The sequence below is a fragment of the Achroia grisella genome, unplaced genomic scaffold (genome assembly GCF_030625045.1).
Source record: "Achroia grisella isolate CSIRO2021 unplaced genomic scaffold, CSIRO_AGI_Agris_v1 utg402, whole genome shotgun sequence".
Taxonomy (NCBI): domain Eukaryota; kingdom Metazoa; phylum Arthropoda; class Insecta; order Lepidoptera; family Pyralidae; genus Achroia; species Achroia grisella.
In genome coordinates this window covers 989,112-1,011,120 of record NW_026712841.1, presented here as the reverse complement: position 1 = coordinate 1,011,120, position 22,009 = coordinate 989,112, and the positions used below count along the sequence as shown (strand labels likewise).

The 22,009-nt window shown below is 31.4% G+C and overlaps 1 protein-coding gene across 5 annotated transcripts in view; it reads right to left on the bottom strand.

Moving 5' to 3' along the window:
* Nucleotides 1–745: 745 nt before the first annotated feature.
* LOC131844583 (protein sickie) overlaps nucleotides 746–22,009 on the bottom strand; it is a 161,985-nt gene continuing 140,721 nt past the window's right edge. For all 5 annotated transcript variants that reach the window (XM_059193496.1, XM_059193497.1, XM_059193499.1 and 2 more), the window contains 16 exons: nucleotides 17,083–17,166; nucleotides 16,325–16,453; nucleotides 13,267–13,431; nucleotides 12,672–12,866; nucleotides 11,544–11,589; nucleotides 9,462–9,604; nucleotides 8,412–8,567; nucleotides 7,963–8,266; nucleotides 6,126–6,777; nucleotides 5,559–5,708; nucleotides 4,927–5,123; nucleotides 4,052–4,160; nucleotides 3,212–3,404; nucleotides 2,594–2,752; nucleotides 2,350–2,433; nucleotides 746–2,047 (listed from right to left, as the gene is read on the bottom strand). In XM_059193496.1, coding sequence (XP_059049479.1) covers nucleotides 1,925–2,047; nucleotides 2,350–2,433; nucleotides 2,594–2,752; nucleotides 3,212–3,404; nucleotides 4,052–4,160; nucleotides 4,927–5,123; nucleotides 5,559–5,708; nucleotides 6,126–6,777; nucleotides 7,963–8,266; nucleotides 8,412–8,567; nucleotides 9,462–9,604; nucleotides 11,544–11,589; nucleotides 12,672–12,866; nucleotides 13,267–13,431; nucleotides 16,325–16,453; nucleotides 17,083–17,166 — 2,889 coding nt within the window. In that variant the 3' untranslated portion in view covers nucleotides 746–1,924. The remainder of the gene's footprint in view (nucleotides 2,048–2,349; nucleotides 2,434–2,593; nucleotides 2,753–3,211; nucleotides 3,405–4,051; nucleotides 4,161–4,926; nucleotides 5,124–5,558; nucleotides 5,709–6,125; nucleotides 6,778–7,962; nucleotides 8,267–8,411; nucleotides 8,568–9,461; nucleotides 9,605–11,543; nucleotides 11,590–12,671; nucleotides 12,867–13,266; nucleotides 13,432–16,324; nucleotides 16,454–17,082; nucleotides 17,167–22,009) is intronic.

The window sequence follows — 22,009 nt, the reverse complement described above, 5'->3', positions numbered from 1 at the left end:
TGTACTGTTTATTTTTAGATCGTCTATATCGTGTTGTCTTAAATATTAAATACCTATTTAATTTTATAAATTTTAATTCCTCCTTCAATTTAATGTTCATACTTAAGTTGTCCATCCTTCCGGCGCTATCTAGTGTCGACCTCAGCAGAGATTGTGTTATGAGTACAAAGCAACTGATTTTTTTTTCATAATACACAGAAAGAACCCAAACCATTATGAACAATCATACTAATGAATACAAACGCTTGCATCGTGCGAGGAATCGAACCCTGGACCATCGTATTTAATCAGTGTTATACCACTAGCCCACCAAGATCGTCGAATGTTATAATTATGACATATGTAGGTATACATATTATTGACACTACATATACGTTTCCGTAAAAAAATCAAATGCATTATTTTTTATATTAACGTGCAATCACTGCGTAGTAATGTGTGTTGACGACAATGTACCTTGTAAGGTCAGCATCCCCCGGCAATGTGAAAACCATCGTGGTTACCATAACATCATCAGCCATTAATAATAAAATAAGCACGGCAGTAGTTAAACGGATTTTTAAAATATGTAATCCCTACTTGTTTATTAATACAGTCAACGAATTACTGTTCATTGAGAATAGATATAATAGATATAAGCATAGATATAGATATAGCACCTCAAAGACACTAGATAGACTATTGTATTAAATGATCGGTTGCATAGGTGTCAATAAAAGAAAAAAATAATTTTATAATCAATGTTTATTTTACATTTAAGTAAAGCATAGATTGTAGATATCACGTTTCAGTTATGCACACAAGTCAATCCATACAATACGCTGTAACGCGGTTTTTACGCATTTCTATACAAAAGTAACGCTATACTGTATATGGCATAATAGCGGTTAGTGTAATCGCATAGAAAAAAATTATATTAAATAATTTATTTACACCTAAATATATTTATTAGGTACACGAGTTTTTAATATGAAAATGGTATAAAAATTACACTTTCATATGTTAATTTACATGTATTAATACAAATGCGGTTCGTATCCTAACTTTGAAAAAATATAACAATAGTATAAGCCATAATGCTTCTTATAAACAGTAACAGCCCTACATGTTGGTATTACTTCATGAAATGGAAAAAATATCGCTCTAGGCACTGTCGTTGATTTATTCACGAATACGTGTAGAAATTTTAACTTGACGTTAAAAAATTACAATTTGCAACGAAAAAGAAATTTCAAAGAAAGGCTCAATACTCTCACTTATATTTGATTGCCTTACAAATATCGCAGAGCAGATTCCTTTCAATTAATAAAGATTTAATGATTTTATAATTTGTAAAAGAAAAACAATATAATTACAACTTACAATTTAACACTTAAAATAAATAAATATAAATAATGTACATATGGCAAATATTTGGCTTATAGTTCATACGCAGATAATGTATACATAGATATTGTAACTTAAGAGCTATGTACCGAACTTTCATATAGATCATTTTAAAGCACTTATTTTACCAACATATAACGTATTACAAAAATGTACTGCAAAATGTTTTAAATTGATATACGTTTCTATGAATATCATTAAAACAATATCACATGCCCTATATAGATTATATATTTTTCTTTTACTGAGAATTACAAAATAGCCTACGTACAAATTTTTGCTTTAAATATAAAAAAATAAGAAAGTCACTGGACTACGCTAATGTACATATTTAGACACCTAACGAGCATGATCCATTATATATATACATATACATGAATTGGTACCCATATGTATTTGCAGTACATTTTTTAATATCACGTGTACAAATAAACAATAAAAACAATATACCAATATGGTTAAAGATCAAAATTAATTGAAGAATATATTTTGTTCTTAGTTACACTGCTATTACAATAGTCTCACTCTTAGGAAGTATTTAGAGCTCATTGCCCATAGAGCTGTCATGTGTGAGATTCGAGTCCATACTGGCATTGTCGGAGTCTTGGCTTTGGTTTCCGCTGTAGTTTGCTGCCTCTTGTAGCCGCATTAACATGTTTAGCTGTAAAAGAATAAGTTTCTTCTAAAAATTGAAAGTTAAAATAGAGTGTCTGTATTATTTTCTAATTAGAATTTAAAGCGAGATAAATGTTTCTTTATATTTGGGTAAATAAGTCATGAATGAGATAAGGCAGTTAAATTTCAGGATACAGAAGTATAACATCTTAGTTCTGCGATAGGGGTGGTATTACGAGCGTCACATCATAAGTTTCTGTCCCTGGTCCCTTGCCATCTCGTTGCCATCAGCTTGTTTGTCATTGCAGTTACATAATAAAAATAATAAACCAACTGTACGTTACTTACCAATGGATCTTGATTATTGTTAGTGTTGGAATCTTGGTTTGAGTCATCAATATCAATATCTTCCACGGTTATAGCTCTTAATGTCTGTAAGAAATAAAATAAAATGAAGATGTAATAATAATATATATATAATTGGAAATAAGAATACATATAGAGATATACTAAAAATCTGAACACTTTTTAATTATTGAAGATATAGTATGTGTTACGAATCCTAAATAATAATTATTACAAAATAGCATACATGGGAGTGGTTGGGTTCTCTCCATGGATACGTGGACTTGACGTGATGAAGTGGATCACCGGCCGCATGCCGCCGGCGGCCGTACAACGCTACACCCTCGCGGACAGCTTCCGACGCGTACGGCACTATGCTGTAGTTCCATACATCAGCGAACCATGCCTGCCATAAAACAATGAACATTTATATAGTGCCCCCAACTCTCATAGTTAAAAAAAGAAAATTTTTAATCGGTTAAACGAGTTAATAAGTTTTTTTATTTTATTAGTACATATAGTCTGTTTTAATCAACTTTTGATTGTGACTACCTTGATTGTATACCGTCATCTCATGATTGGGAGTCCATCTTACAAAATGCATGTAGTGATAGAATAACTGTTTTGATTCGATTAGTTTTCTATTTAAATTATATATTTAAAAAAAAAAATGAATGTCATATAAATTTAACGCAGAACAGTTAACAGATGAGTCCTTAGGAATGGCAATGTGTGAGGGGGGCATAGTCTTACTCTGTGATGTTGTTCACGCCTAGGAATGTAAACTTAAACTTTTATATATTCGTGCAACTTAAAAAAATCAATAGATATTAAAAAAAGTATACTATTTCCTTTGAATACTTACTTGACTAGCTTCTAGGTCCATAGGACAGGCGAGGAAGAGTCTGGGACCAACTGTGACGTCACTGGACGAGTGTGCCTCTAGGAACGCATTAAGTGTGGACCAAACACCGGGCAACCACTCCAACACAGCAGCTAGTGCGGCTTCGCGGCGACCCAGACGCAATTCCAAGGAGAACAGTTTTCGACGGAGATACCTGGTAATAATATTATAATATGTAATCTAGGGCATGCAGATTCATACATATAATAATAATAATAATAACCCTGAATAATTCACACTACGCCATCTAGTCCGAAACTAATCAGCTTGTATGGGTACTAAATAACTGACAAAAATATATATAAATATATATACATTTTTTTGTAAATAATAAATATACATAGATAGTAAATATACGTATAAATAGAAAATTTATTTTCAGATTCCCATTTTCTTTCTTAGTAAAAGTAGTAGTTTCAAGAGTAACTACGTATATATATATTGTTGATCGTATTGGTATACCATTTACGATAAGTACTAATAAATTGACTGTATGTAAGTACTATTTGCTGTGAATTTCTATGGCTAGTTTGTTTCTTATTGTGTAATTTAGTTATTTGTAAATTTACAATAATAACTACATTGAACAGTGCTGATATAATCAATGTACCTAAGAACCTATTTATAATAAAAATTGCATCATGTATTACACTGTTAAGATAACCTAACTAGTCTATAAGCCTAATGTTTATATAATAATACAGATAAATTAAATATCATGATTTATGTTTGTCTTAATTGTGACTAAAATTGTAACCTTCAAGGCACTAAATATATATACATGTATAAAATAGTACATACCTAGCTAGAAAACCCTTAACTGGCTCCATATGATTCGCCGTTAGTAACCACCTGAAGTTATGATGTAATTGGAGATTTGTTGTGTTACACGTCGCCTGTGACATTGTACCTATAAAAAATATATCAGAATATAAAACAATATACTTATAGCTTTATTAGAAAAATCATGTCGTTAACATTAATAAATAAAAACATTAATTTTCTCGATTGATTTCTGAATAGCTTCACTTCAAGGAGGTTCTATTGTTTGCAGTATCAGTGCAACGTGCAAGGTTTTTGTTTCGTAGCGTATATTCTGATGTTCGTTATTTACTTTTTATTTAACAACAGGTCTGTTATGGCCTAATGGGTAACTACCCCAACTGTGACCTAATGGTGCTGAGTTCAAATCTGGCAGACACTAAAAATCTGTTTCTTCTTTCTAGTTTGTCTTTTCTTCTCGTTCTCTCCGTTAACAGTTAATATACACACATTTCACTAGGTATATTTGAAGCCAACTATTTCTCGGATCTTTGGTTTTCGACATCCATGTATCTCAAGATTATCTATAAAACATGTAGGAGAGGAGATTGTTAATAATGGGCACTAATGTCTACCAATGTACCAAATCTAGTCGACTTTCACCAGATTCCTCCGGGAATCCAACGTTTTTAATTTCTAGTTGATTTGTTACTATCAGACCAACTGATATAACTATCCACTCCCTCTCTCTCTCTCTCCCCATCTCTGTCTCCACTACACCAGCCACGTTAACATAGGTATCGCAGGCACAGCTCTACAGTTCGTAACATTATTTGATAATTTTAATCTATCAATTTAGTTTCTTACATTAAAAAATAGACTAAGTATATGTGTTATTTAAATTCAATACGCACCAATAATAACAGGCATATTCCTATTGTCAGGCGGTAGAAGTCCCGCAAAAGCGTCGCCGAGGGCCGAAGCATGTTGCAGGTTGTCAAGAACGACCACTGAAGGCAACGCAGCCTCTTCTCCCGCCGCGGCCGCGCTGCACTGCTCCGCTATGTTCGCGAGGTACGCGCGAAGTTCATTGCACGATTTACGATCGACGCTGGAAATTAAAATGCCGATTGTAAATCGAACTACCGATTATTAATTGGAATGGTATAATTTAGGTGATTTAGAGTCATTTACCAATTATTGTAAAGTGTTATGGTGATTTTTAAACAGGATATTTGGTAGATTATCTAATATATTTATGACTTCATTCAATGTTTGAGCGTTAACAAATAAACTCGGGCGATAGCTATATAAAAACTCCGTAAAACAAAATGTAATACATAAAACTTAAGTACACTTAATAGAAATTAAGAGACATTGAGTTAAGTAGGAAAATTTTATTCAATTGTTATTAATTAATCATTTCTAATTGATGGCACTTTTTTATAAACCTATGGGTAGTGTAATGTTTCTTCAATTTTATTAGAATACATACTCACTCGTATAATTCTACCTAATAAAATAAATGTAATAAATTGAATCATACTTGAAAGTGGCGACAGCCTCCGCAGGATTGCCACGACGTTGCGTTTTCTGTACGTAGAACTCGGCGAGCTTGGCTGCCAAGTATGATTTGCCGGTACCACTCGGGCCGCACAGTATTACTCTTCGGTGTTCGGATAGTAGTGAAACGTACCTACAAATAAAAATATGAGAGCTTAGAAAAAAATAATAGAACCTAATAATTTATTTTTATTATTAATTTGACAGATTAGGCCAGGTTCACTTGAATAACACCATAATATTACCAAAGTGATTCTGAAATTGTTAAGCGAGTATTTTAGGTACAAAACAAAGTTACTTTGAAACTACATAGCGCTTTGAGAATTGTGCTTCGTTATAATAGTTATTAATATTATTATTATAATCAATCTATTATTAGAATAATTACAATTAATAAATATAATTAAATTGAAAATTTTTAAACAATCCTATAAGGTATTTTAAAGATTTGATTTGATAGTAAATGAAAAGTGTAATTAAATGAAAAGTGAATTCAAAATTAGTTGCTATAATTATTGAACACATCGTACTTTAACATATTATTACTCACCTATATACAATATTTTTTGGTATAAGACTATCAAAAGCCAAGCTTCCAACTCCTTGCAAGCAGATGTACAGCGTGTTTACTGTCCCAATTATGTAGCCACATGGCAATAGTTCCGGGAAACCGATCTCCGGACCCCGCGTGGCTTCACCCAAGTGGTACGACGTTATAGAGTCCGTGTTCAACCCTAAATTCGTCCCAGGATCAATTCTGGACAGGTAATCCTTGAATGTTTTCCTAACTATATAATCTAAGTTTTGCCAAGTCGTCTTGCCAGATATATATGTGTAAGCAATAGTAAATTCATTGCAATTTATTGTCGAGTCACTGTTATAAACATTCTTATAAGAACTACTGTGCGCAGACTTATTACTTTTAAGGCTATTCGTGTTTGACTTATTTATTTGCGAGAAGTCTTGTGTCTCTATCTCGGGGCTGTGGTTCTGGGACATTCTTGGCGATTCGAAGCTTGATTGCTTATCAAAGTGATTACTATAGGCGCTGGCTGATTGTTTCGCATAAAATCTGCATTCTGATTCGGTCAGCGTGTCCTGAACTTCCTCGAAGTATCTTTGGAATGTCTCCGGTTGTCCTAAATACACAGCTATTGCTATTTTCTTGCCATCAGCTGTATCTCCTTGACTGTCTGCAACACCTACAGGGAGAAAGTACATTATTTATGTACACTTACATACATTTCATGTTATATTTGTCCGAAATAAACTTCGAAAACTATTTGTTATGCAATTTGGCACTCTTCTACTAATATACACATATGGGGTTGACTTTAAGATAGGACTATCTTCATCCCGACTCTTTCAATATTTTTTATTTTAAATAATAAGGTTGTAGTTTAAAAAGCATTGTCAGATCATATATATTAAACAACAGCTATCACAACTCATACTGTGTAATTAATTATTATCAATGTTTCCATAGTTATTGTTTTGTACCTACATCTGTTAGGTTATCCGAATAGATGTAGTGTACTATTAAACACTTCTAATTCATAACAGTTGGCTGTTATTATTAGGATCGTTCATACTCGTATCTTAAGTTTATATGTCCCTATCTAAAAATAGCACTCGTTCTAGTATGACTCATCTAATAATTTACTCTATAGCTAGTAAATAAACAAACTATAATACTACCAGTTGCCAGATAATCTTACTAAGAAATCTTTTGCTATGAGATTGGTATCTTAACAAAAATCTAAGTCGCTTCCTAGAAGACTTTACACAGATATTCGAGTTCAAGTAACAGACACGTATAAAGTAAAACATTATGCTTATGATAGAGGTTGTTTGCACTCGATTAACTCTGCGTACCCCATATGGGTACTGACCTAAATTGCTGTATCTTTCATATTATTATTTGATATATAGGTTATTCGGAAGAATTCTCATGTACATTTATGATCAAATAGAAACAAATAGATAATACTCGTATGCTTGAAGATAATCATATGGGTTAAATAGGAATTACCATAATAAGTATACAAATTCAGAGAACACATGGCAAAACAAAAATAGTGACAGATTTAAAATATTCTCCTTTAAGACAATCTTTAATATTTGAAAACAACGTGCGAAACGAAGAGTGACAAATGCTTCGTATTCATTTAAAAAAAATAAAGCTTCCAGATGAAGTTGAAACAAATGAATAAATCGCGAAATACGAGAAAATAGTAAGTTCATTAAGTTCCCATGCGCAGTATAAAAATATTGGATGTAAACGATGTCACTATTATTCTATTCGTTTAAAAATTCTCACATTGATTGTGTTCCTTCATATCTAAAACCATTATTTTTTACTTATCTCAAAAATATGACAAACATACCGATATCGGAATAGCTTTCCCCTATCGCCAGCTCTCGACTCTTAGGCGGCGGTAGCACCGTATTTATATCGTAGTCTCCGCTCAATCTTTCTGTAGTATTCAATCCATTAGTGAACATATCACTTGAACCATTCAGAACTAATAGCTCGCCCTTTTCATTGAGGTCGCATGCTGCTTTGTTTCCGTATATAGGTTCGACCATGGTGGAGTTTGGTGATGCTTTCTTAGAGAAATCCATGGTGGGCGTGGATGTTATACAATTAAAGTCTAAGTCTAACGGTTGGGAATGAATATCGATGGCAGCCTGTAAAATAATAGAACTATCAAAAAAATTGCAGCTACTTTACTTATATATCCTAACTTATGAATGCTTAAATATATAAGAAATTAGTAATAAAGTAATCGTTCTTAAATGTCTTATCAGCCTATATAAAATTTGATGAAATTACCTGATGCATAGTAGCCTGATCTGCTAAACTGAATCTTCTGGGATCTTCAACAGCAGACCCACCAGTACCTAAAGAGCTTTGAGAGCCAGCCAATGACCTAGATGTCACTAGCCTCTGTAACCTCTCATTGTTCTGTTTTAGATTCAACATCTCATTCTGCAACAAAATATTATCGTATTTTGTTATCAGGGTCTTTGAAAAACATTTGTCTGATCTTGAAAATATTATATGTATACAGTACGCAAAACGACCAATACATATCTCTAGAAATACCTAAGAGTATCAGAATTTCATAAGTGTTAATCCGAATTACGTAGATGAATGTATGAAAATTAAAAGGAAGGAGGTATTAAATCTGCCTGATTTTTAATGTATATTACGTAATTGTGAATAATGCAGTCCTTATTTACTTCAGATAGTTACTTACGTACAGATAGATTAAACAAATATTCATAAAGAGATCGAATATAAACTGATTAGATTGTCATTTATAACTTACAATTACGGCTATCTATTGAATAGCGAACATTTAACGAGTTCCGTTGGCATTACTTTTACAACTCGTTTACAAGAGCTGTTATAGAGGGTTTAAGAAAAGTGATCTTAATTAACCTAATTCATAGTTGAGAGGTAGCTATGTAAATAGCATTAAAGACATTTGTACTTACAGTCAAATGACACTCATATTTTAAACTATGCCGTTATATCGGTCTCGCTTTATCTGAGAAAATTTTGGTATTTACTATACAAGGTTAGTCAACAACAAGAACTTTAAAAGAAATGTTTTCAAAAATGGCTTTTTAATTAGGTTTTTACTTTATAATAATTAGAATTAAAAATATTTCCGGGTATTTTGTTCCAAGTCAATCAATGATGATTATCAAAAATTTTAATCAATCATCATAATATACTATTCGAATTATTCTATAAACAAATTGAAGTTAATTTAACTCATAGAATCATGCGAGAGATGTTAAGAATTGAATACATTTCTTTATTATTAATATTATAATTGTTAGTCCGCAGTGGCAAAGAGTAAACGTAACTCACCCTCATCTTAATTACGGTGTCTTTGAGACTTTCTAGTTGATGAGCCGAGCTCAGCGCCTCTAACCGGATGTCTGTCAACACCAGGTCTTTTTCTCGTAATTGCCTCTTCAGTTCATCAACTAACCCCGAGTCGTCAGGTTTTTCTGTCACAATTACATTAAATAAATAACGTAGATGTTTATTTATACTTACTGGCTAAGTATTGAGAATCAGTACGCAATTAGTTCATCTTGTTGATTGTCAATCTTCTATTGTTTTGTTATCATTGTTATATACTAATATCCTTTCAAATAGATATTAATTCAATAAAATACACACAATATGTTAGATTTATGGTCGTGTAAAGTCAATGGTAGATAAATCCACAATGTCTCTTTTGATTCCAATTTACTTCCAATAAAAGTAGATTGTAAGTATATATACATTCAAATAAGAAGATTAGTGATGCAGTACAAAAGAAGAATTGGTTTATTCATTCAAATCACTGATCCAAACCAAACATGATTTATTTGAATGACAGAGCAATGCAAATGGGTCATGAACTCATGACTAATCATTGTGGGAATTTATAGAGCAGATAACATAGTTAGATCTGCTTACGGCTGAAATTATTGTGTCTATTTACGTAATTATATGATATATCTACCTAGACCTATATAGACTTGACCATAATCACATTTATTTATTCATGTGTGTAAACAACACAAGAGTTGAGGTACGTTGTAAAGTCAAATCGTAAAGCAAATACGCAACTACGTAATCATAATATAAATATAGCACTATCATTAAACTATATTGTATACTTATGGAAGGTGGATGAAAACAATATAATAATTTTAAATACAAATAATATTCATGAAACTGAAGAGCGGTTATCGAATAACGTAGTATGTCACATAGGTTAAATATGAAAAAACTGCTATAATCGACTCTACTTAATTGTATATAATCAAAGTATCGCGAATCCGCGCATATATTACGTGATACATTCATATTTTTATATATAGCTTTATTTCGTATTTTTACATCCTTTTTTTAATATAAGTGAAATGGTAAACAAGCTGAAAGCCGACCTGATGGTAAGTGGGAACTGTCGCCGAAAACAAATTTATTACTAATACAAAAAAAAAACTAGCAATCTTTACAATATGCAACGATGGGATTAACTAATCTATTTTTACCGTATTACAAAGTAGATAAATATTTTTTTATTTTTGCTGATAGGGATACAAGATATCGAACAGCATATCGGAATGCGTTTTCTGTAACATCTATTCTAAGTAATAACTAATAAGTAGTGAGCAACATCCGGCAAGTTATTAAAAATGTATTCCATTAAGATAACAGAACTCATAATTACATTTAAATACTTGAAAATTATTAATTGACCGTATAATAAAACCTATAGTTTTTATATACTTCTAAAGAATGATAAGCATCACCTAATATTTCAGTTTAATAGTTATAAGTGGTCGAAAATAAATCGAAGCGTGCATGTCTCTATTTATTGCCTCAATGGGGATAATATTCTTACAAATTTCCGCTTTATGATCACTATAACATTGAATTAGACGGGGTTATACTATGTATTTAACAATTAATAAATACATAGTATAAAAAGTGGAGGTCATTGTTCTATGATATATCGTGTCAAAACTTTAAATATGGAAACTTAGGTATCCTATTACTTTAATGAGGTTAATCTTCTTATTTAACAGATGATTGAAGTCTTTATCTCAATAATACCACTGTTATAGTGACACGAGTATAAATCACAATGACGAATCACTTGAGATTGCTGTTAAGAAAGATTAAAAAGTAAATGACGAATTGTATTTGATATATGCTGATATGTCTGGCAAGTTATATCGATAATCAAATACACAATCATGTAATTAATCAACATATACTTTTTACAGCGCGAAAATTGGAACAGTACGTACGTAACGATTCGTGTGCACCATAACACGATCCGTTATGGTTCAACGAATACCTTTCACTGGGTCAACCTAATTCCTCTAAAAGTATTTGTAAACTATGGCTAGTATTGTTTGCTCAAGTTATAAATCATTACAAACTCACCTTTGGTCTGTTCTTCAGTCTTGCCCGCAGGGCACGTTGGCTTTTCCTTAAACAAAATTTTATCATTATTCTCGGACACATATAGGTGCTTACCTTTATGTATATTAAAATGTTTAATGGTATATGTACTTGCAATACTTATACATTTATATAATTTATTTATTCTAAAAATATATAGGTCACTCATGTATTGTACTTTTTCAGTTGTATGTATAACTAGCTGTGCCCGCGCGGTTTCATTCATGTGAAATTTATAGTCTATGTCTTATTCTGGTATACAAGCTAATCCGATGTATAGTATAAGTAAGAAATATAATAAAACCTATCGTTTAAAGTAGTGAAAGAAAGTAAGTTCTTACTTTGTTATTCTCGTCGTAGTTGTAAAATTTGGATTCGTTTTAAATATGAATACCTACTGAATATCTAAAATTTAAAAGCGTACTTATATCTGTACTGTTAACCGTACAGATATAAATTACGCTATACTTAAAGACAAAAAGTAGACGATACCGCCTACTTCCTATCTTGGAAAATGAATTGTGATTTATTAATGACGAATTTAGGACCACAGAATTTTAATCTTAAATACTATACCATAAGTGCACTGAAATATGGTATCAATTTTGATAGATATAAAAGGAACCGATAAACGGCCGTAGAATAATGATTGAGCACGCTCATAAGCCATAATAACTTATTGTAATTATAAGTTTATATAAGCATAACTATTATGAAACATTTTATACCTAGGAGACATTTAGCTCATGTGTAGGTGTAAATTATATTATTTACTGCTAGCTACTTATATTCCCTTTGATAACAAAAGAAAAATGCAATTTTCGATGTTGATTATCCATATAATTGTATATAATAAACAAAATTTATTACCGTAGTAATAGTATTATTAATTATCTTTAATTGAATTTTAATTTTATATCAGGTAGGTACTTACTGATTGACCTTTAATGTCAATGATTTATGTAAATATAAGTACGTAGTAATAAATTGTACTAATAACTTGTATTTACTTCTTAATTAGTACTAACTAGCGCCTCGTACCGGCTTTATCCAGGTCACACAAAGTCACGAAATTAATATTTTCTCTTTACAATATTAATGTAGACCTACCTTATTTTCAGCAAGAGCCTCGTGCGAATGTTCTAGACTGTTCTCGTTACTTCCCTCCCGTATCGTGTGGGGGTCGTCATAGTGGTGCGAACCGGACGAGCTGTCCTGCGACGACAGTTGCCCGAGGGACGAATGTTTCGCCGTCTTAGAAATCTTGGCGTTCCGCGAGAAAGCCTTTGTGAACGACGAACGCAACTGTGGGACACATTATTACCATTAACTTCTTACTTTTACATTTAAGTTGCTCAAATAAGATTGTTTAGTTATCTAATTGAATTAGAATATATATTTTTTCAATCATATTTAAACATTCAACATATATCTCTTGCTATTGAATTACTAAAATTTAATACATATATTACTCTTGTCGAATTACGTTGTAGGAATGTAATAAATAATAAAATGTATATTATTATTATAGATATGGAGCTAAATAATATTAAATAATTTAGACATATTGATTTCTTTCTAAATTTGTATGAAATAACTATTTCATTTCGAATTTAGAAAGAAATTAATGTACAATCATAATAGTATTATATGTACATTACTTAATTGAATTGGGTAATAACTACATAAAATTGTAGATCCATACCCATCCTTTCTTTTTATGCTTCTTATCATGGGGCATTGATGATCCACTACTAAGGCTGTTGATGCTGGATACGCTGTCTGTCGAGAGATGTCTCGTAATTGCGCCATTGCCGGTTTGGGCGATACGTTGTGGCGATGACTGCTGTGTTTGTGTATTGGGGTCCGGCTAAAACAAGGAATGAAGCAACATGAAACATAAATATATGTATATATGATTAACAAGTTTTATAATACTGATAAGTACTATATATATAGCAGCTTTTCGACCTTTCTGGGGATGACTATAATACTGCGCATGACAATTATGTATTTGTCTGTAGTATCGTAATTTGTTTGTTACATTTTAGTGCGTGGATAGCTCGGTCAATCATCACGAACACCTGTGGCGTATTGCTGCCTTGTCTATGCAAATACTACCTATTTGAATAGAAAAGGCTATTCTTAATGCCAGTCAATCAATTTGTCTCTATAATGTGTAAAAACTCCAATGGGTGAAACGCAGTAGAAATAATCAACAGTAATTTATTACTTCGAAGCCATTAAACCTCGCTATTGACATGAACAACTCTACTTATACAACATCTATAAACTGTGTCACGATATTTGACAACCAACTAAATAGAGACATTTTAAGTGCAGCTTTCCAATAAGGTCTGTGAATCACATATGTTTTTCCATTATTATTTAAGTAAAACAAATACTACAATAAATACCTAAGTAATATATAATTTAAGTAATAAAAATACTGGCTGTTATTATATAAGTACCTATTATTTATTCCATCATTATACTATTATAATTGAAGTGTCTGTTACCAAATATTATAAATTACTCTACGGATTAATTTTAATTTATATTACTAATTACACTAATAATAATATAAATATTTTACGTACACCAATTTACAAGCGAAAAAAATGAGAGGCACCGCTCGGATTGAATATACTTCTTGCGTTTCTCGGTACATTCGTGCAATGAAATCCAACTTAAGTTGACATTGCTAATAGATATTGATTACGAATCGCACTTGAATCGATATTCAGTCATATCAAATTGTTTATTATTGATATATCATATAACTTAATTTAAAAGAGTATGTCGAGGTATACAGATCTCATATTCCATTATTAGCGAAGTAATAAACATAGGCAAACTGAAGTAATATTTCAGAATGAATATATTATATATATATATATATACAGCCCTGTAAATAGGCAACGTAATTATGAGCTAAAATTGAAAGTAGTTTTCTAAGTAATGTTATGTTATATTACTATAGAAATTTATTAACAAGAGGTTCTTGGAGAGACTGTGATAACAGGAACAGGAACAAAGCAATGTTTTCAATTTGTATTCTTAAAACAAAGGTGAACACATAAGTAATATGAGCTATGCCTGCATAATATATGACTTATGTATGATTTATAAATACTAATGTAAATAAAAACATTACGGATTCAATTATACTTTACAATACGTACATATTCCTCTGTAATTAATATACACTTAAGTATAAGTAATAAAATGCACTTGATCCCATTTATGTCTTGCACAACGATTAATGATTGATGGTTGTAATGACCAACTAATATTAAAATTATCGCTGTTGTATTTTAATTTTACAACCTACTTCATTATATCAGTATTATTACAACAATATTACTTATAAAATAAAAATTGTGTACATTTATCTAGCTACGATATAAGCTAGCTACACAATATATTTACCTATTACTCATCATAAAATATACCTAGCATTCTATATACCTAGTATAGTCTTATTCAGATTTTTTTTATTAAAAATGGTTTTGGTTTTCCTCATCTGATGGTAAATGATGGCAAGACCATATAGTTATTAAAATATATATAATTTCTTAATAATATAGTATACTATATGTATTGTATTACTATATACCTAATGAGGGAAGTTCTGTTACTTTTTACTTACTCTTTGTCCATGCCAATATTATAAATTTATTTATTAAAACTTTAATGCACAAATACATAAATAAAGGTGCACATTGCGGACTTAACACCTTGAGGCATTTTCTCAACCATTTAGTATAAATAGTAAATATGTTTGTCTGTTGGTTAGTCACATTTAAATAGATGATCAACATAAAGATATCTTCACATCCCGAGAACAGACAGAGTACAATGTTTTGTGTAATGAATAAAGATACCTATATCGTATCTTCTTCTGTCACCTATTAACTTTAGTTTTTTTAAGATTAGTACTATTCTCAGAAGACATAGAGTCGAAATTTTGATTTCTGACAATAAACACTCAGATAATATTCTTGTAGACATACATACTTAGTATAATTTGGACTAATAAGAATCTAAAACGATTGTGTAATATACGGTACGTAACTACTTCTGAAATATACGGTATAATATAACGATGTAGTAAAAAAATACATAGATAACATAATCTATATTATCAAAATATTTGCGACTTGGAATCATATCCATTCATATTAGCGTTAAAGTCACATCCCATAGTCATTGAAAACTCGTCGAATTAGCCGTATAATTATTAATTAACCTTAATACCATTCTGACTCGTATTATATTTACACTATCCTGCTAATCTAGGATATAGTTATCTGTGCACCAAATTTAATGCAAAACTATCTTAGTCATTATTTGATTAAGAGCTTAACCTTATTAAGAGTTTAGAGACTTTAACCGTTAAAAAGTATATTAATAGTATCAGTAAGTATATGCTATATTTTTAAGAGTATTTTTATATATACGGAAAATTCTAAATTTTACACGTATAAGCCTGTTTTTAAACTAAATACGTAAAATTTCATATTCTTAGTTCATGAAATTTTCTATTTAGTATTTCTTCTGATCTCTGATTTAATACTAAAAGCAAGTAAGTAGTATATACTTACTTTTAGTATTACGTATGTCAGTATACCTACGAGTTCAGAGACAGTCAATCGTATATATGTATAATCGATTTTAACACAGCTCTGTGCTGATCATTCTGCAGCGTATGTCTTTATCCTGAATACTAATTATATGTATATCTCATTAGTGAATCTTACCTGTCCAGTAACATTGACACCATCAGCTCTGATGCCCATGGACTGCATATGAGCGGTCGTGAGGCCAGCTTGAATTGACTGCTTCCGAAGCAACTCGATTGTTTGACGCAACTCCGTTACTTCCGAGTCCTAGTGAGTAATATAAAAGTTCTATTATCTAGTAATTTCACTGCCTAATCGCATACTACAATCAAAACACAGCTTACAAAGCAACTGCTTGGCGCCTGAAACAGGTGGGATTACAGAGATGATTATTTACAATCTCAGGTAGACTGTCAGAAATTATCTGCATAGATATAAGCACAGTAACTCAATTTTTTTTTTAATTTGAGTTACTACTAAATAAGAGTTACTAAATAAGATTATTTGCAGAAGTGTAGCAAAATCAAATTGACTCCACAAATATATTAAAATTTCACTTATAAAACCTCCAAAGATGTGTAAAGTGAATGGAAAACATAATAAAAAACCGAATTATAATTAATAAATATAATTACCGAATTGTGGAATACGAAGACGTAACCAATACAACTGTCTATTCATTGAACGTATCTAATACCATCGATTATGTCATTCATCTCATGGCCTTTACACATGTGTTTTGTTTCAGTTCCAATCTTGTTTGCAATTACAATAAATTAAGCGTAATTCAATTAGACATATTAATTTCACGTAAACTGTATAAGTACATTTTATATGCACTATAAAACACAAATTAAAAAAAATATGGTTGAAGAGCAATAAAATGTATTTATTACCTTTCTCTCAGCTGTAGCGGTTAACTGTTGTAGCCTTTGTGTCATGTTTGATAAGCTTTGTTCGAAAGCTGACACCACGTGTGCCTGTAACAAGAAAAACAATAAAAATTACTATGGAAAAACATTCCACGCATCTACTTACTGACTATAGATATATTAATGATTTCAACATTGGACATTATACACGGACGGACTTGTATACCATTAGAGACATTTACCAATTAGAGATTTAATTTAGTAAAGAAATTGAAAGTATATAAGTTAATCCTTATATACTTTCAATTTCTTTACTAAATTAAATCTCTAATTAATGTTTCGTTGTGTTTATGAACAGTTACACTAGAAGCTTAAAATTTAAAAAAGCTTATTCTAATTATGATGATAAATTGCATACGAGTAGGTCCTAAAGTCCTTAGTACACGTCGATTAGGATCGCTTTGATCGATATCATGGACATAGTCAAATATTTTGAGAAGACATTTTATGTGCGGTATTTATTCCTATATTAATATTAATAACATACTGTATCATAATAAATATCTTATCTTACTATGAGTAGATTTGGATTGTAGTTATGCGAGTTCTATTCTAAAGTAATCAGAGGCGACCACAAAACGACACAGATCTCTCCGTAACTTAGACTACAAGCAGGGTGAGATTATTATGTATCCAGTTCGACATCCTTTACTCGATAACGTTTTCAAATTGCTGGGGAGCCATCAAACCGGTTTATATATCGGCTTGGTTGTAGTATAATAATTACTTACGTCACATTTTACCGTAGTTAACTTATCGTAAATATTAGCTATAAATATTTTAGTAACTGTAAAAATGACTCATCGTATTAAATTGGTTTATAGTTCGGTTAGTGGGTGTAGCTGGACACGGGACCCTTTGTTTGTCGCGTCACAGGAAGGCACTCAGCAAAATTAAACAAGGGTAACGACCCCGATCCTTAACAACATGAACAAAATGGTTGCACCTATATATATCCATATGTAAATGCAAGCAGGTAATAATCATTTGGATCGATAGAACGTTATTAATATTTTTTTATGTATTGGAATGGTAAACAAGCTGACGGCCTATCTGATGGTAAATGATAATCCTATAACATGAACAGCACCACCGACATTACGCTATTAATACGTTGTTATGTCGGCGTATCTTGTAATTTGGACACATCCTCATCTCATTCTTTAACCGTAACACATTTTGCAAAGCAAGCAAATATATACAGTATCACCCACAAAGATCACTTCGTACAATGATTCAGCAGGCTGTAGTTTAAATATGCATACATTATTGATAGGACAATCCACCTGCTCGCGGCATCCAATTATAGTGTCCCGGTGTCATTGATAGATCTTTCCGCAGAACATCTTTTGCGCGTGCTATGTATGCTCATTATTACATTCCATTGACTACTTCTTAATTAAATAAGTGTAGGGCCTGTACCTAAATGAACAGCGATAAAGGAAACCGATAAGAACCATAATTTTTGTTTAATAGAAAAATATAAACATAGTCTTTTTACATATCTCGTATTCTTCTGGAAACTAGAAAAAATGTTCAAAGGAGGTACAATTAGAAGTATATTTTTAATGTTAAATAATTAATCTAATAACCAAATCCAATTCATTTAGTAAGTAAAGATGTCTATTTAAATATTATAAAAAATACCACACGCCACATTTCGATCTGAATTCAATGCCTAATGATTTAGTGTTGTACTTTATAACGGAAACCTGCGGTGTACTTGAATGGGCAACAGGTGGAAGCTAATTGTTAATCAACAGCTGCAGAAAAGGGGCATATTTTTATATATTTAATGACACGATTAAAATAGTCGCCAATGGTTTACAAAAGAAAAAGTGTACACGTGCTGTTGAAGATACTTTAATTTGTTTCTGAGCAATGATGAGACTCATGCGCAATATGTAAGATGTTCCATTGTTTTGGAAGACAATTACTATAGTAATCATGTAAGCAGTAACAATTATATGAATATATTAACATGACAAAAAAATGTTATGTATTTATAGATCTATGGTTTACAATTGACAGGGAAATGGGAGCTAAAAATAGCAAGACAATTATTGCATGTGCAAGCATGTTAGTCAATTTGTGTCCTGAATAGTGTAAGTACTTCGAATATAATAGACGACAATTTGCACCAATTGGATGTACTGAGTATTGCAATAATGACAAACTTCCGACATTTTTATAAACTATAAAGTACGTATTTTAAATTTTGTGTAATTTGTCGCCTTCACAATTATATTATTATTTCTTGTATATATTATTAAAAAAAAAAAAAATTTTCTTCGTCAAGTATACACTTTTAATCTGTAATATTTTAATAAAAAGAGAAGTGCGCAATGATTTTTCTAAAATCTATAGCTACCACAAAGGGGTCTTATTTGGATTTATGTAAAAAGTAACTTGAAAATGTACCTACGATTGTAATTTAATCTAAAAGTTGACTTGACCTGAGATATTGTATGTGTACAATATCAGATGTAACTGCCAATTTTCTTGTCAAACTATTAACGGAACTTTTCGGTGTACTCGCCGAAGGTATAGATTTATAATAACAATGGTCATATTAAACCAGCCCTGCAAGAAAGGAGGCGGATGCGGCTGCATTAGGAAAGTGTGCCGAGGTAGCCGAGGTTTGCCACCACAATATCGGAGACAGACTGCCTTGCGCGGCCGAGATATTTATCTCCTGTTCGATACCGCTACTGGGACCACAGAGCTTACTAATCATGTTAATTAGTTGCTAAGTTCTGTCATTAGTGATTTTAGTTTTTATGGTTTAGCAGTTTATTACATTGATCATCCTATGATTGAAGACTATAATCGCAATACAAATATTTGCACTGTTTATAATGGTTTCGACGTTTTGTATGTATTATTTGTATGTATTTCCAAATAACAGTGATTGCACATGCTTACCTAATTAGCAAATATCATACCATAATGTTTGTGCTGTAATTATAGACTCAGGGCATATATGGACCATATTACTGTACATAAATATAAATAAATAACTCACGGAAGTACTTATAATTGTCAGTGGTTGCCCAAGTTCAAAGGTGTCCCTTGCGGCAATAACGATAGCTTGACCGAAGCATGATCTCGCCCACGCTTGCCACGACAATGCACAATTATACATTATTGCACAGATTCTATTTGGTACAGGCGAAATCTACACAATACTATTATCTAGAGAATTGTGAAACATGAGTTCCTCAGAGTTTCAAGATAAGGACAAAAATTCCATTTACTCATATGTTTTATTTTTATAAAGAAACCAGTTGTAATACGGAATGAAGTGCAGCTGTACAAACACCTGTACGGATAGAAATACTACTACCACGTGACTTATTTAAATTTTGACCATTTTATGAATAAAAATAAACTAGTACATATATCGTAGATATTACTGTAATTAGTAAATTCAAATCTAAGGAATTTATCTAAAATGAAGACTAATACGGTTTTGACTCTCACTACCGTGGGAAAGTAGTATATTAGTGTTACTGAATGGGATGGCAAGGGACGATTAACTCTGCACCTGACCATTTAAATCGTGAACTCACTTTTTGTGTAGTAGCCAGGTATTATTTTTTCTTAGTCTTATCTATTATAGAGCAGATTCATTGTATTCGGGTCTTCGTGTTTTTTTTTTATATCGGAAACCATTGCAGTTATTATTAAGAGATTTTGTGTACACCTGTTAAAGTAATACATAGTATCTAAAAATAAGCTATTGGGCTGAAAAACATAAAATATGATAAATTATGCCAGTCTAAGTTATTAAGTAGTCTGCATAGAGCTAACTTATTATTAACGTAATGACATTATAATGATCGCTATTTTGCTTACAGATACGAGTGTGATATGAGATATTAAAATTTCTTTAAATCTACTCCTTGTCATATAAAAGCAAAATAAATTTTAGAAAATAATGAATCATTTGAAAGTTTTGCTAGCGTCAGTATTATGCATATGACTGTAGAGGTTAATAACAGTAGAAACTTTAATATTAATTTGTATACAAGTCAATTTATTACAATACATTGTCTTATTTAATATTATTCCAAAAAAAATCCTGTACAATTAGACATAAAGCTACATTTAAATCCTTGTTACAAAAAATAATATTTCCTGATTGTGTGAAGTTAGGGGAAATTTTACATCTACGCCCTACCAAACACAATGCCATCAGGTGAATATGCTACGTCATTCATTTGTATTCTCCCCTAGCTATAGTTTCGATTTGATACGTTACTTTCATTACAATCTATTATACCATCAAGTTAAGCCACGGGGGAATGAAAACCGCACCTAAAATGAAAATTAACACGAACATTGCATAGAAAGTGATTCACGTGAACAGGTCCAAGTTCCTGTCCATTAAGTATATAAAGTCTCTCCAAGATGTACCATATAAGACAATCGATCATGCTGTCTTGTATTACGGCGATATATTCTGAATTTTTGACTTGTATGTCTACCAGATAATAGAACCTATCTACAATGATAAAATCTTCGTATTAGATACATGACAAGGCATAACAATGTCTGCTTAGATAATAAATTTAAATAATCCAGAGGATTGGTCTCAATTGTAATAAGACTAACAAAGTCTTGCTACATAGATACCCATTCATTAAACGAATGAGGCATTAACAAATTGTAAATATCTATATGTAGTCAAAAGAAATAACTATATCAACATACCTCTTCCAGAATTGGACAGCTTTTGTATCGCGATTTTTTTATAGCTAATTCCCACCAAGGAATTGGAGGTTTTGATCGGAGTATAGTTTGACATCCTATCTTTGGATCTTGTGATTCATATAAAGTACCCAACGTTCTAGAAAGCTGTGGTTGTGCTGATGATTGTTCATCCTCT